The 15287-nt window shown below is 33.8% G+C and overlaps 1 protein-coding gene across 2 annotated transcripts in view; it reads left to right on the forward strand.

Moving 5' to 3' along the window:
- The window catches only part of Pdcd6ip (programmed cell death 6 interacting protein), a 77323-nt gene extending 63314 nt beyond the window's left edge, over positions 1–14009 (forward strand). For both annotated transcript variants that reach the window (XM_026405278.2, XM_026405284.2), the window contains exons 14-18: positions 15–149; positions 1575–1669; positions 7500–7623; positions 8759–8952; positions 10408–14009. In XM_026405278.2, coding sequence (XP_026261063.2) covers positions 15–149; positions 1575–1669; positions 7500–7623; positions 8759–8952; positions 10408–10582 — 723 coding nt within the window. In that variant the 3' untranslated portion in view covers positions 10583–14009. The remainder of the gene's footprint in view (positions 1–14; positions 150–1574; positions 1670–7499; positions 7624–8758; positions 8953–10407) is intronic.
- The last annotated feature ends 1278 nt before the right edge of the window (positions 14010–15287 follow it).

Consider the following 15287-nt stretch of genomic DNA (forward strand, 5'->3'; position numbering starts at 1 on the left):
TTTCTTTTAACAAGGTCTCACACCAGGAATTTTCAAAAATGAAACAATCTAACAATGAAGCTAACTTAAGAGAAGAGGTTTTGAAGAATTTAGCTACTGCATATGACAACTTCGTTGAACTTGTAGCTAATTTGAAGGAAGGCACAAAGGTATGAAATAATACAAAAGAAACAATAGCTAACAAGTATAGATATGAAAGTATAGTTTGGGAAGTTAATTGGTATTTCTAGCTAGACCAAATTTCTTTGCTTTGAATTTGCTAGTTTGATGCTTTCATTGGAATTTGGAAGAATGGATTGTATATTTTACCTGGCAGAAAAAATGATATAATCATTCTAGGTAGCAGGAGTTAGTAGAGATGTCAAAATATCTTTTTAAGGGTTAGGATGTTGAGCATTTTGAGTGAATTATGAGGGAACAGAATAATGAAGTCTGGTCTATGGTGTGAAATGGAGACAAGGCTTTTATATTTTGTGATGGTGATTTGGTGAGGGTAGAGTTGTGATCTGCCTGACCATCAGAGTGCTCACTTAAAAAAAAAATACACACATACACACACACACACACACAAACGAGCATCAATGTGCTAAAATATGTATATGGTTCACGTGTGTGTGTGTGTGTGTGTGTGTGTGTGTGTGTGTGTATGTGTATGTTTTTTTGGTGCCAGGGATTGAACCTAGGGGTACTTAACCACTGAACCATATCCCCATTGCTGTTTTAATATTTTGTTTTGAGACAGGATCTTGCTACGTCCTTAGGGCCTTATTTAGTTGTTGAGGTTGGTCTCAAACTTGTAATCCTCATGACTCAGCCTCCCGATTTGCTGAGATTACAGGCATGCCACTGTGCTTGGCTTACTGAATATATTTTAAGTACTTCTTTGCCTTATATCTTAAGTTTAAGAAAGTGCCTTTTAAAAATTTTTTATTTTATTTTTTACCCCCAATAACTTATTTCTCATATGCATAAGAACCTTTGATACTCAACTCCATAAAGATCACATAATAAAGTGGTTTTGATGAGATACAGAAGGTATAATGTAAAATCCTCTGAATAGAGAGGGAAAATACTACATTGCCTTCCAAACAGAGGATAGTAAAATGCCATCTTAGTTTGACTTAAATACTTTGTTCAAATAGATAAGCAGAAAAAACTTAACAGAGAGCCTTCAGAAATTCTTTGAAGATTATCTGAAATGATCCCTACATTTCTCTAGTGAATGTATACATTTAATCCTTCCTCTTAACTAGTTTTAGTGTCATCATTATGTAGTAGTAGAATTTTCTCTAGGAATTGGGAACATGTTCATAATCATGAAATTTAACTTATTGCCACTTAAATTTCTATGATGGTGTTCTTTAAAAATGATTTTACTGTTTTTATATTTTAATGAAGTTTTAGGTTATATTTAAGATTAGGTTGTTGGGCTTAATAAGTGCTGTGAATATGTCTTGTACAGAGGATTCAGTTCTTCAGTTTGTACCATCATTGGCAAATTAGCTTTAGATGGTGCTATTCCCTAGATTAAAAAATTGTTATTGTTTATTACTTGTTTTCTTGTTTACTTATAGTTTTACAATGAGTTGACTGAAATCCTGGTCAGGTTCCAGAACAAATGCAGTGACATAGTGTTTGCACGGAAGACAGAAAGAGATGAACTCTTAAAGTAAGTTTGTTTTGTGTATCAAATTTATTTAAAATATTTTGTCTTAAAAATATTATAAAAACATTTAGGGTGAACTCGGTAGTGTGAAATAGGAATTTCCCTTCTTTTCTCCTTAGAAAGCACCAAGCCAATGGCTGCATAATCTGGGATGAAAGGATGAAAACCATCAGAAACTAAATGTAGGAATGTATAGTAAGGTCATAGAAGTGACAATAAAACAATTCAGTGTGGCAGATTTTAGGAAGTGCCAATGAATAGAAAGTTTATCATGAAGTGGCAAATAGGTTTCTTAATGTAGGACAGGAAGTATAGAACATGGAAAAGACAGGGTGAACAGCTCAGAAAATAACGGCAAAATACCCTTCTGAAGGAGACTACTGAGAAAGTGGGCTAATACATAGGACTTATTTTGTGCTGAATAATCAAATAGAGTTGACCCAGCATTGATACAAAGGTAAAAAGAAAAAAAAAATGAACAAAATTGAACATAACTTAATAGATGAAGATTCACCAAAAAATTGTCACAGGATATATGAAAATTTTGAACAAAGATATTATGGATTAAAACAACTATCCTGCAACTTGATAAGCAAAGACAAGATATAACTCTGGGGGAAAACAGTTTTGAAACTTATTCACAGTCAGTAAACAAATTTGCCTTATTTATAAAGAACTCCTAAATTAATGAGAAGAAAAAAAACCCAGGAAACTAGGAAAAGGATGTGAACATAAATTTTGCAAACCTGGGAATATATTTTACTCTTATAATTAAATATTTATCCAATATAAAATAAAAGTTAAAATTACTCTGGGGTAGCATTTTTTCTTGGCAAAAATCTGAGTTTGATAATGTGCTTTGTTGAAATAGATCTCATATATTGCTGTGAGAGTACAGAATAGCGCAATCTTTGTATAGGGTAATTTAATTGTAAAGGTCAGAATTATAGATTCAAACAATCTTTTAATCTTACTATTCTGGTTTTGAAGCTTCTGAGGCTATATGTACTAGAAATGATATATTTATGAGCTTATTTCTGCATTGCTTACAGCAAGTAAAGGAATAGAAATTAATCAAGTGTCTAGGGTTAGTGAAATAAATAAAACTATGATCTCTACAGCAAAATACTATGCAAATAATTTTAAAAAGGGGGATATCTTCAATTTACTGATATGGGAAGATCTCTGAGATAAATAGGTGGGAAGAAGTAATATACAGGATAAGAGTACAGAATATGCTCTTTGTGTAAGAAGGGAGAAAATAAAAATATTTAAGGGCCGGATGTGTAGCTCAGTGGTAGAGAGCTTGTCTAGCACATGCGAGGCACTGGGTTCAATTCTCAGTACCACATAAAAATAAATAAATAAAGGCACCGTGTTCATCTACAACTAAGTTATATTTTTTTAAAAAAGAAATAAATATTTAAATTGGTCTGTTTATGCACAAGGAAGCTTTGGGTATTCTTTGGAAGAAATATTTTCAAATATTTCTTTCTTTTTTTGGTACTTAAGATTGAACTCTGGGATGCTTTACCATCATGCTACATCCTCAGCCCTTTTTATTTTTTATTTTTAGACTAGGTCTTTCTATGTTGTTTGGGATCTTGCTGAATTGTAGAGGCTGTCCTTGAACTTTGTGATCAGTCTTCTGAGTTGAGATTACAGTGTATAATGTGCCTGGCTATTTTCAAGTATTTCTTATTTCAAATTTCTGGTTTGAAAACTAGGTTTGTTATTATATGCACGTGTATTTCTGTATTTGTACTGTAAACAAAATCAGTTCTGAGGTGGTCATAAACTTTTCAGGTGTTTTCGGCTCAGTGATTGAAAGATGAATGAATGATATAAAAGTATACCATATAATAACATAAGCTTTTAAAAAATCTGAGGGCTTATTTTGTTAAAATAATAATATTTTGTTGATACCCAAGACCTAAATTCGTTAAAAGTTTTTTTTTTTTTTTTATTGTTGGTAGTTCAAAACATTACATAGTTCTTAATACATCATATTTCACAGTTTGATTCAAGTGGGTTATGAACTCCCAATTTTACCCCATATACAGATTGCTGTATCACATCAGTTACCCTTCCATTGATTGACAAATTGCCTTTCTAGTGTCTGATGCATTCTGCTGTCTGTCCTATTCTCTACTATCCCCCCTCCCCTCTCCTCCCCTCCCCTTTTCTCTCACTACCCCTTCTACTGTAAATCATTTCTTCGATTTGTATTATCTTGTTTTACCCCTCCTTTCCTCTTATATGTCATTTTGTATAACCCTGAGGATCACCTTCCATTTCCATGCGGTTTCCCTTCTCACTCCCTTTCCCTCCCACCTCTCATCCCTGTTTAATGTAAATAAAAGTTTTTTTTTTTTATTGAATAAAATGTGTACACCAAAAAGGTACATGTAAGGTACATTTTACAAATTGATATTACCCAGGTAGCCAGCGATTACATTCATAACATAGGAAATTCTCAGCACCCCAAGAATAGATCACTCAGGCATTTATTCCATTGTTATCCTGTTTCTCCAGGACAACCTCTATTGCTTAGGAGAGCATGGATTACTTTTTCTTCTTTCTATACATTATGTAAATAGAATCATATGTACTCCTTTGTGATTGGCTTTTACTCAACATTGTATTTGTGAGATTCATCAGTTGTGTGTATTTGTAGATTGTTTTACCCTTATATCCATATATATATATATATATCTCGTGTGAATATACTTTAAATTATTCTATTGTTACCAGTATTTGAGTAGTTTTCTAGTTTTGAACTATTATAATAGTGTTGGCACGAGCATAGTAGAACACAGCTGTTTTACTATGAAACAAATGTCTGGGACTAGTTAATTAATTAAAGCTAGTTCAGAGCCAGATGCAGTGTCATATACCTGTAATCCCAGGTACTTAGGATTGCAAGCTGAAGGCCACTGGGGCAGTTTAGCAAGACCCTGTCTTTTTTTGTTTTTGTTTTTTTTTAAGTGCTGGGGATGTAGCTCAGTGGTATAGCGTTTACCTAGTATGTGTAAAGCTCTGGGTTCAATCTGTAGCACCCTCAAAAAAAGATAAATAAAATAAAGGTACATTTTTGTAGGGTAAAATACTTATCATGCAGTGACATGTGCAATTAAAATTGTAAAATTTCCTAGTAGCCACAGTAACAAAGTTTAAAGAAATAAGTAAAATTAATTTCAAAAATGTATTTAACTGAGTATATCCAATTTATAATTTAAATATATCATCAATGTAAAAATTATGAGTGTTTTATTTTTTCCCCCCACACTAAGTCTTTGAAAAGCAGTGTATAGTTCAGCTTAAACTTTAAGGACATTTTCAGTCAGGCTAGCCACATTTCAAATGTTTAATAGCCACATGTGCTAGACAGTTGCTATATTGGATGGTATGGGCTTTTGGTGAGCATGTGTATGCAGTGCTGTTGGATGCATATCTAGGAGTTGAATTGCTGAGTCATAGGGTATGTGTATGTTCAGCTTTAGTTGATGTTGCCTGTTTTCCAAAGTGGTTTTTCTAATTTATATTTCTGTTAGCAATATATAAGAGTTCTTGTTCATACAAAACTGATATATAGTTCTTAAACAAAAAACAAAACCTCAACAAAACACTACTTAATGCAAGTAAATAGTGGTTTAGAAGATAAATAATTTGCCATTAGCTATTCTGGTGGGTGTGTGGAGTTAATGCATTGTTGTTTTAATTTTTATTTCCCTGATGACTAATATGTCCTTTTTATATTTCTATTAGCTGGATACTTTGATTTTTTAATATGTCTTTTCATTGAAATCTTTTATCAGAAATTTAAAGAGTACAAAAAGAATGTTTTACTTTGAGCTATATTTTGTTTTCATTAAGGGTCTAAATACTAATGTCAGGAATAGAAATTCTGGTATCATTTTATTTTTACTTTTTTATTATTGATCTTATGATTTATTAGCTTTGATTTACATCATTAGTAAGTGGTTGGGCTCATTTGCTATATTGTATTGTTTGCTACAATCATCTCTGGTGTTTATTAAAGGAAAAGAAAGGTCTTGTGTTAGGGCTTTATATTTTATAAAATATACACATATTTCTTAGATATTTCAAAATCATCCAACCTTTCACAATTTTATTTTTTAAATTTTCATTAGTTCTAGATGGACATAATACCTTCATTTTATCTTTTATATGTGGTGCTGAGGATTGAACCCAGGGTCTCATACATGCTGGGCGTGCTCTACCACTGAGCCATAACCCCAGGCCCCTTTCACAATTTTAATATTGATGAAAAACTTTTATCTTCCAAGCAACTGTTCACTTATGTCAAGTAGTTTTTTTTTTTTTTTAAGGAATGTATATTAGTTTTCTTTGTGTTTGCAGTGTCAAATTTATCTTCCAAATGGGGCTCTTTCTGAGGGTGAAAGTGTGGGTGACAGATATGAAGGGTGGCTGTTAATTGTTATATCTGGGCAGCAGGTATTGTTGCAAACATTTTGGGACATGTATTTGCTTGTTTGTGTATGTTGATCAGTGCTGGGAGAGGTTGATTGATACCATGTATTACTAGAGTACTTTTTACCTTAGGTATTGTTTTAATGAGTTTTTTCAGGTAGATTTCAGGAGGAGATTTTGAAATTCTCTTCTAATTTTTCTTTTTTGGGGGAGGTACTGGGGATTTAACCCTGGGGTGCTTTACCCACTGGAATACATCCTCAACTGACTACCCTCAACCCCCTTTGTTTTGAGACAAGGTCTCACTGAATTGCTTAGGGCCTTGCTAAATTGTTGAGGAGGCTAGCCTCAAACTTTCATTCCTCCTGTATAAATCTTCTGGTTCTCTGGGATTACAGGTTTACGCCACTGCACCTGGCTCTTATAATATTTAAATGGTCTTTTCAACAATTTATCTTTTGTGAGTTCACTTTAGTGCCAGGATATGAGTTGTCATTTTTTTTTTTTTAAAGAAGAGACTTTTTTAATATTTATTTTTTAGTTTTCGGTGGACACAACATCTTTATTCTTTTATTTTTATGTGGTGCTGAGGATTGAACCCAGCGCCCCACGCATGCCAGGTGAATGCGTTACTGCTTGAGCCATATCCCCAGCCCATGAGTTGTCTTTTAATATAAAAATATCCCAGTGTCAAATTTCTTTGAATATCTTTAGAAATTGTTCATCTATAAATTTTCATCATTAGCTTTCCACACCTGTTGTTTTATTTTCTATATAAACATTGATATTATACACTGATTAAAATATTCATGAGAGCTCTGAATGGTTGTGGGTTTTTTTCCCTCCAATTTTTTTTTCTAGTTGTAGATGGACAATACCTTTATTTGTTTATTTTTATGTGGTGCTGAGGGTTGAACCTAGTGCCTCACACATGCTAGGGGAGCGCTCTGCCACTAAGCCCCAGCCCCAGCCCCTGGTTGTGGTTTTTGATAACTTTTGGATAGATTATGGTAGGAGTTTTCATTTCCTGAATAACTTATTAGAGAGTGGGCAGTCTTTTAGGACTGCTTGCCTGGTTTAATACATTCTTTACTGAGCCATGACTGTGTGATTTCTTAAAAAGTTTATATTTTTTCCTAGTCTTCAAAAATAGAATATGATTTAACTTAATTTTATTAAATAATAGGAAGTAGAAAGAAGATTTATGTTATAGTCAAGAATAGAAATGTCATATATTCTAAAATATCATCCCTGTTTGGGTACCATTTTTTGTTTTATATATGAAGAAAAGAAAAATGAGAAAATGCATGGTACTTTATTTGTGGGTTTTAAAAATTTCTTCTTTGTGTTAAATTATAATACTCTTGTCTTTAATAAGGGACTTGCAACAAAGCATTGCTAGAGAACCTAGTGCTCCTTCAATTCCTACACCTGCATATCAGTCCTCTCCAGCAGGAGGACATGCACCAGCTCCTCCAACTCCAGCTCCAAGAACCATGCCGGTTAGTAAGCCAAGTATATTCTTAAAGTAGAAGGTTTACATTAGTGACAACCTGTTTGCTCTAAATAATAAAACACACTTTGCTTTGGAGGGATTCTAGTGGTCACTACCTGTGTCAGGTGATTAAACTTCTGATGTTTTGCAGTGTGTAGAGCATGGCATCACTTGTGAGTTCTTGCCAAAAAAAATGTGTAAGCTAAGTCTAATCAAGTCTTTAGAACTAAATTTGTGTTGACAGTAAATACAGTGATTAAATAAGAAGCTAAAATGTGCCACTTAGAAAAAATGGACAATTGGAAGTATTTTATTATTCTACTAAGTTGGTCTTTTCTAAAATAGAAAAAAAGGGGAGGGTATATTCTAGATTAAAAGAGCTGAAAGATTCATTATAATCAGATGCAGTTCATGGACCTTGAATGATTTTGATTCCTAAAAACAGCTATAAGAGCTTTTCTGTGGTGAATAGTGACATCAGAATAATTATTGCACATTTTAGCCAACTTCTCACTTGAATCTAGAGTGGATATTTGTTGATATAGGGGAATAATTGTTAATATTTTTAGGGTGAAAATGTAATTGTGATTATGTAGGAAAATACCATTATTAGGATTGAGTGCTGAAATTTGTAGGGCTGGTATCATGAAGTTTGCAATTTATATTCAAATGGTTCTGCAGTTATGTAGGTAAATATTTGGATGCAGTTATGGATGAAGCAGATATGGTAATAGCTACTGAATTTCATTGGTAGATATATGATTGTTTTGAAATACTTTTGTTTTTTAAAGTTTTCAATGTTTCAAATTTTTCTAAAAAGAGTTTGGGGAGTGAAAGGAGTTTACAGTAATAAACCATACTTGTGCTGCTTTTTTTCTACCTCAAATGTCTAAACATTGTTGGGAATAGTAAATGATGAAATATTAGTTATCAAGAAAAGAGCAGTGGCTGTGGAGTTTTCACAAATTAGACAGTTATTCTTCTCCTATGGTACATTTCTAGAGTCAGTAAGTCAGGAGTGGAAGTTAGACATATATTTGGTTGGATGCTAGAATTTGTCATTTGCTCTCATTTATTTTAATTAATAACAGTTTAAGAAAAACAAGAAACATTTTGTAGTCGGTGCTTATTTTTTCTTATAGCCTGCTAAGCCCCAGCCACCAGCCCGGCCTCCACCTCCTGTGCTTCCAGCAAATCGAACTCCTTCTGCTACTGCTCCAGCTCCAGCTCCAGTGGGAACTGGGACTGCTGCCCCAGCTCCATCACCAGTCCCTGGCTCAGCTCCCCCTCCACAGGCCCAGGGACCACCCTACCCCACCTATCCTGGATATCCTGGGTAAGGTTGTAGCATCATGTATCACACTGAAGTGGCTAATGTTGTTTCTACCTCTGGTTAACCTTCCTAAATGGAGGTGTCATGAATGAATGAGCTACAATAGGCAGCTTATCCAAAAATTAAAATAACATCACAGATACTTATTTGAGTAGTTTTCAGTAATTTTCTAGGTTTTAAAAATTCATACTTTATTTTTTTTTGCATGTTACATTAAACATATCTCTTCTGTGTCAAATTCAGTATGTTGAATTGGCTGCCTTTATTTAGGTGCCTTTTCTGAGCAAGACTGATGAGGCCTTGTTATATCTGTATTTTGAAATCTTGGAATTTAATAAACTATTAGGTAGAAATTTACATAGTTAAGAATGTGCTTACTTAAAGGTTAGTCTTCTTTGTGGCAGTTTCTTTTCTTTCTTTGTTTTTTTTGGTCTGGGGAGGGTTGGAGATGGAACCCAGTACATGCCAGGCAAGCTGTCTACCACTGAGCTACATTGCTGCTGTCTTATGGTAATTTCTTAATCTTAAAAATCCAGACACTTGACTACTTTTTAAAAAATATGGTCTAAATTCTATTTAATAAGTACACTCTCTTCAAACTATAAAAACTATAAATAGTAAATATTTGTCCATTATAGTAAATATTGATTCTTGTTGAACAAGAATGTATATTTTCCTGGTACTGGGGACTGAGCCGAGGACCTTGTGTGTTCTAGGCAAGTGCTTCTACTGCTGAGCTACATCTCCATCCTCCAGAAATGTGTTTAGAGTATTAGTTTTGCCACATCAAAATGAAAGGACTCTGTTTTTATTCTTTTTATAATAGTTGAATATTTGATCTTATTTCCTTTAATGGTATTATTTTCTGAATAGTATTAAATATTTGATATTCTTGTATTTAATAACAGGATAAAAATGCTTTTCTTTTTTTTTAAATTTTATTTTATTTTAACTTTTTTACAAATACCTTTATTTTGTTTATTTTTATGTGGTGCTGAGGTTTGAACCCAGTTCCTCACACGTGCTAGGCAAGCACTCAACTGCTGAGCCACAACCCCAGCCCCGCTTTTATTTTTTAAAAATATTTTTTAGTTGTCAATGGATCCTTTATTTTTATGTATGTATGTATGTATGTATGTATGTATGTATGTATGTGCATGTATGCGGTGCTGAGGATTAAACCCAGGGCCTCACACATGCCAGGCAAGCACTCTTCCACTGAGCCACAACTCCAGCCCAAGAATGCTTTTCTTTAACATGTACCTTGAAACAATTCCTTTTTATTTCTGTTGTTCTCTAATATACAGGGGGAAAAAAAATAATAGAAAAAAATGGCTTTCTTTAAAAAAAAAAAAAAGGAAATGAAAAAAAAGTGGGCTTAGAATAATTATCGTGTGTTTCATTTTCTAGTGTTTTATTTACCAACCCATTTTTTTTTTTGTTTCCTCTCTCCATCAGGTATTGCCAAATGCCCATGCCCATGGGCTATAATCCTTACGCATACGGCCAGTATAATATGCCATATCCACCAGTGTATCACCAGAGCCCTGGACAGGCTCCATACCCAGGACCCCAGCAGCCTTCATACCCCTTCCCTCAGCCCCCACAGCAGTCTTACTATCCACAGCAGTAATGTCTGCTCAGAAGCTCAGCTGGTTCAGTTCAGAGGGAGAGAAATACCAACCCTGCAATAAGTATACTAAACTCTATGCTCCGGTTAATATAATGTTACTGTACTGAATGCAGTGTATAATTTCTGTCTGTGGCTGAAAGCTAAAAGCTGTGCCCCAGTTCCACATTTGATTGCACACGTGAGATTTTGCTGCTATTGCAGTATAAATAATAGGTATAATAGGATTTGAAATAAGTTACATTACAGTTCATAAAAGTTGAAAATGAGAAATTAAACCTGCAAATGAAACATTTGAAGTTAGTATACTTTCTACATAAGATGCGGTTGGGACATCAGATACTTATAAAGATGGTTTAAGTACTGATATTCAAGGAAATCTCCTTTCTCTTTTGGTTTGTTGATTTGGTTTAATTTCCATTATGATATTTTACGTAATCAAGGCATTGTAAATCTTATAATTTAAAAATAAATTACTTAAGAACAGTTGTCATTGTTATGTTTTGTCATTGATTCTTATTATTGTCTAATTTCTTTCTGGTATTAGTCTCTCATTTTGTATGTTCACAAGTTAAAACAGATGCTGTGTTTAAGTGCATAAGTAGTGCAGATTACTAGTCAGGTTCAAGGATGTTTTTATAGGAAGACTGAAAGAATAGTATCATAATTTATCTTTCATATGCTGATTATTAAATTACTTTTGACGTTTGTTTAAAAAGTCCTATAATGTGGAAGAAACACAATTGTTACCAAAGATTCTTCAAATAAATATACAAGTATTATATATAAAAATCTATTTAATGTTTTATTGTTAGCTTCTCCAAGAAATTGATGCAAATTCTTTTATTCTTTTATTTTTTTCTTTTAGTTTTATTCTTTTAGTTTTTTTCCTCAACATGGTTAAAATAAATACAAGTCATGGGCAGTTCTGTCAAATGTAATAGAATTGTTTGGAGAAAATTTACTGTACCCCTCTATTGCTTTTTTCCACCTTAGTGTCTTAACCTAATAATATTTAATGCACAGTGTGTATGGATATATTTTACTTAGCTCTTTCCTTTTTTTTTTCTCCTGAAGGATTAGACCATTTTATAATATGGAGGGAACACAAAACAATTGTTGGGAACATGTACCAGTTCTGAAATAGGCTATATATTTAGCATTAGCCTCTGCTGTTAGGATAGTCATTGTATAAACCTCAGTAAAATAATGAAGATGCACCATGGAAAGAGAAAAGAAGAAAGGTGTGAGTTGGGCAACATCACAGTGGGGGCTGTTCTGAACACATTAGGTTACAAACAGAATTCCAGCAAATTTGTGTTTATTTTCTGAATTTTAATGCTGACTTTTTCTTGCATTATTGTTTCATTTAATGATACTGTCACTTGGTCCACTGTTGTTTTCATTGACTATTTAGGTTTATATTTTGAATGTTAGACTGAAGGTATGATTGTAAAAGGGAGTATACTGGCTTAAAAATATATGTGTATTTTAAAGAATCTTTGTTGTATGTAGAAAACAGAAAGACATGTTAATTCAATGACCTTCAATTACATGGAATATTGAAATTGGGTTAAAGTCCAGTAGTTAAACATTGGCAAAAATAGCTTTTTTTTTTTTTTATAACGGATCTTTAAATTTTATGGGTTTGCCAAAGTGTGAGATGGGTTTTTTTTTACTCCTCTGTAAATGGCTTTTAAGTTCTACATTTTTACCACTTGAGGTATCTTATACTAACATAAGACACCCAGTGAGAGTTAGTGATATCCCAAATTGCTAGTTTATAATTCTTAATAATGTAGAAACAAGGAAAAAACAAAATTGGCCTGAATATTCTCTTGGGGAAAGAGGGCACTAAAGGAAAGGGTAAGTGCATCAGAGGGCCACAAGGATTATAAGGGCAGTTAGCCCATTCTGTATGCAAAGCTGGGCCTGCTCCCAGATAGCCACAGAAAGATGATGTAGGAACCCTAGGAAAGAAGCCTCCATGGCTCCTTGTGGCCACTTCTCTCTGCTCACCTGACTCCTCAGCTGTGTTAGTAAAGCCTCTTTTATATAGTGACCCAAACTCATTGTCTTGTCAGTTCACTCATCTTTTAGGTTTTTAAATATACTTTCTTTTTGTCACCCATGTTTAGGTTCAAAAAACTGTCTTTGTAGCCCTTGAGTGCTGGGTTTGTCTTCATAGGCTGATATAGTTGCATTGAAGTGACGTGAAAAGAAGCCTTCTCTTATATGTATTTTACATTCTAGCGAACATAAAGAAAGCCCTCACTCAGATTGGTTTTTGTTATGAAACTTTTAAATTTGCTGCTTAGCTTCCTGTGTTCCACAAAATACCCTAAAAAGCAATGGATAATGCTGTATATTTACAGGTAGGGGGGCTTCACTCTGTGGCTCAGGTATGTTGTTCCCATGTAAATAGTTTGGCTTTTTTGTTATATTCTTAAACTAAAGGAGTGATTCCCAAGCCATTTATGTTTGGCTTTGGGATTCTGTTTTAAAATGGATTATACTTGTAACAGTGAAGCTCTGCACAGAGAAACTAGTAGGGGTAAAACTGTCTTCCTTCTATTTCCTGTTCCTGGTTGGAGACAGATGGCCTGACTTTTCAGTCTGGTGCAAAACATTGGTTTAAAGAGAGCTAATTCTTATGCCCCTTGGTCTTTATACTCAGTCAAGAAAAATATCATTTATCACTGCAAAGCAGTCTTTTTGTAAGCTATCCCTGAACCCATGCCCCATCACCTTTGCAATTTATAATTGGCCCCACCCCTGACAAATCTGAGGAGTAACAACAACAAAAAAAGAACAGATTTCACAGAGCCTGGTGTCCCTAATGTTGTATCCCAGTCAGCAGCCTTTCTAATCAAAACCAATTTTAAAACACGTTTTCCATTAAAGCTTTACAGTTTGCAAAAGTGCTTTGTACACATTTTCTAATTTCATAAACAGGATAAAATATAATTTGTTAAGTAGGCTTCAGTTTGCTATGAGATTTTTTTTTTTTTTAAATGATCTGTATACCTTCAATAGTCTTGCTACAGCCCAGTGGCATCTCATTTTTTAGACTTCTGCAATTAGTTGATTCTCAGTATAAGGGAGGATACAAAGCAGGAAAAACCTGCTATAGTGTTACAATTGCTGGTTAAATATAGACTTTAGAACTAAGTGGTTGATTATAAGATTTACATGGAAAAGCAAAGAAGGAAATTATATTTTTCAAGAAAGAGAATATTCAGGCTTTATTTCTGGTATGAAGTTTATATTTTTTAAAAAATCCTATATTATCACACCAGAGATTTTAGATTCTTTTCTGGTTAAAAACATTGCTGGTGGTTGGATTATATTTTTATTGTATTCATTTCTCTTAGGGTGAAAATTGTAAAGAAACAAAAAGGTTCCAGATGAATGTATCGTAGAAATAAAAGTTGAAAGATTCTTACTTCCTTGGAGTATGAATTCTTATTTAAAGTGTTTATCCTTCAGCTTTATAGTTCCATAGTTTCTTTGATAAATGCTGGGCTGGGAAATAAAAAACACCCACTTTGACTAAAACTTGAGACTACAAAACAAAGACAATGTTGTTTAATTTTTTTTTTAACAGCTGTGAACTCTGTAATTTAACTGTCATGGGTGGACCATGTTTTTTATTACTTATAATTTACACCAGTTCTTTCAGATAGATATTTAAGAGCCATTTTTTAGTCTAATTTTTGGAAATGATCAGCAAAATTACCATAATATCCAGTTGATTGGAAGGGGTAAATAGTGAAATGTACTCATTTTAAAAAACATTTTCTTCCTTCTCCCATATCTTAACGTCATATTTGAAAATATATTATTATGTAGTTAAGTATACACAATTTTTATCAGAAAATGTGTTGATGATGTTTATCTTTAAAATCTGTTGAACAAGCTATCTCTAGGAATGAATCAATAGTCTGATGTTCCTATTATGTCTGTTCTAACATATAACAATTGAGCATTGTTAAATCAGTTTTTCTTTTAACTTGTTTAGCATATAGTTTGGACAATATAGAGAGTTCACACTGAGGGGTTTTGGAACTCGGAGTGAGGTGAAGGAATAGTGGGCACCCAAGGAACCTTCCCTGGAACTTGAGTTCTGCTGTGCCCCCAACTAAAGTGGCTAAGAAGCCTGCAAGGTGGGGCTGCTTTAGAATTTACCAGTGTTTACTACTGCAGGGCAGGATTGGTTTAGGAACTACCTATGAGCAGACCGAATTTAACTAGGGCCCTAGCGTGCTGCAGGCCATGAGCCACAGGACACGGGCTACTGCCTCCCAGTGTCCCTGCCTACTTGCCTGGTATTGCCTTTGTATGCAGTAATCCAAGGCAAATTCAAGTTGGCCACCTTTTCTGCTTGTTGGCACTCCTACCTGTAAGGGATCCTATTTCTATCAGTTCTGTAGCACCTAATATCCTTCCTTCTCATGCTGCTATCTTTCTATTTCTCCTTTTTCTTTCTCCTACTTAGAAGGAAACTTTTGATCACTTGGTCTCAGCTACATAATCAAAAACAATCTGCTTATTTTAAGGTCAGTTAATTTGCAATTTAAATTCTATTTGGAACCTTAATTTCCCTTTGCCATGTAACCATATTTACTCTCATTTTGCTCCCTGGGTTGTGCTGAATAGGATGTATCCTCTGGTTTCTCATCAACAGAAGTGTAGAGATTTACATTGC

The sequence above is a fragment of the Urocitellus parryii genome, chromosome 3, assembly GCF_045843805.1.
Source record: "Urocitellus parryii isolate mUroPar1 chromosome 3, mUroPar1.hap1, whole genome shotgun sequence".
NCBI classification, from domain to species: Eukaryota; Metazoa; Chordata; class Mammalia; order Rodentia; family Sciuridae; genus Urocitellus; species Urocitellus parryii.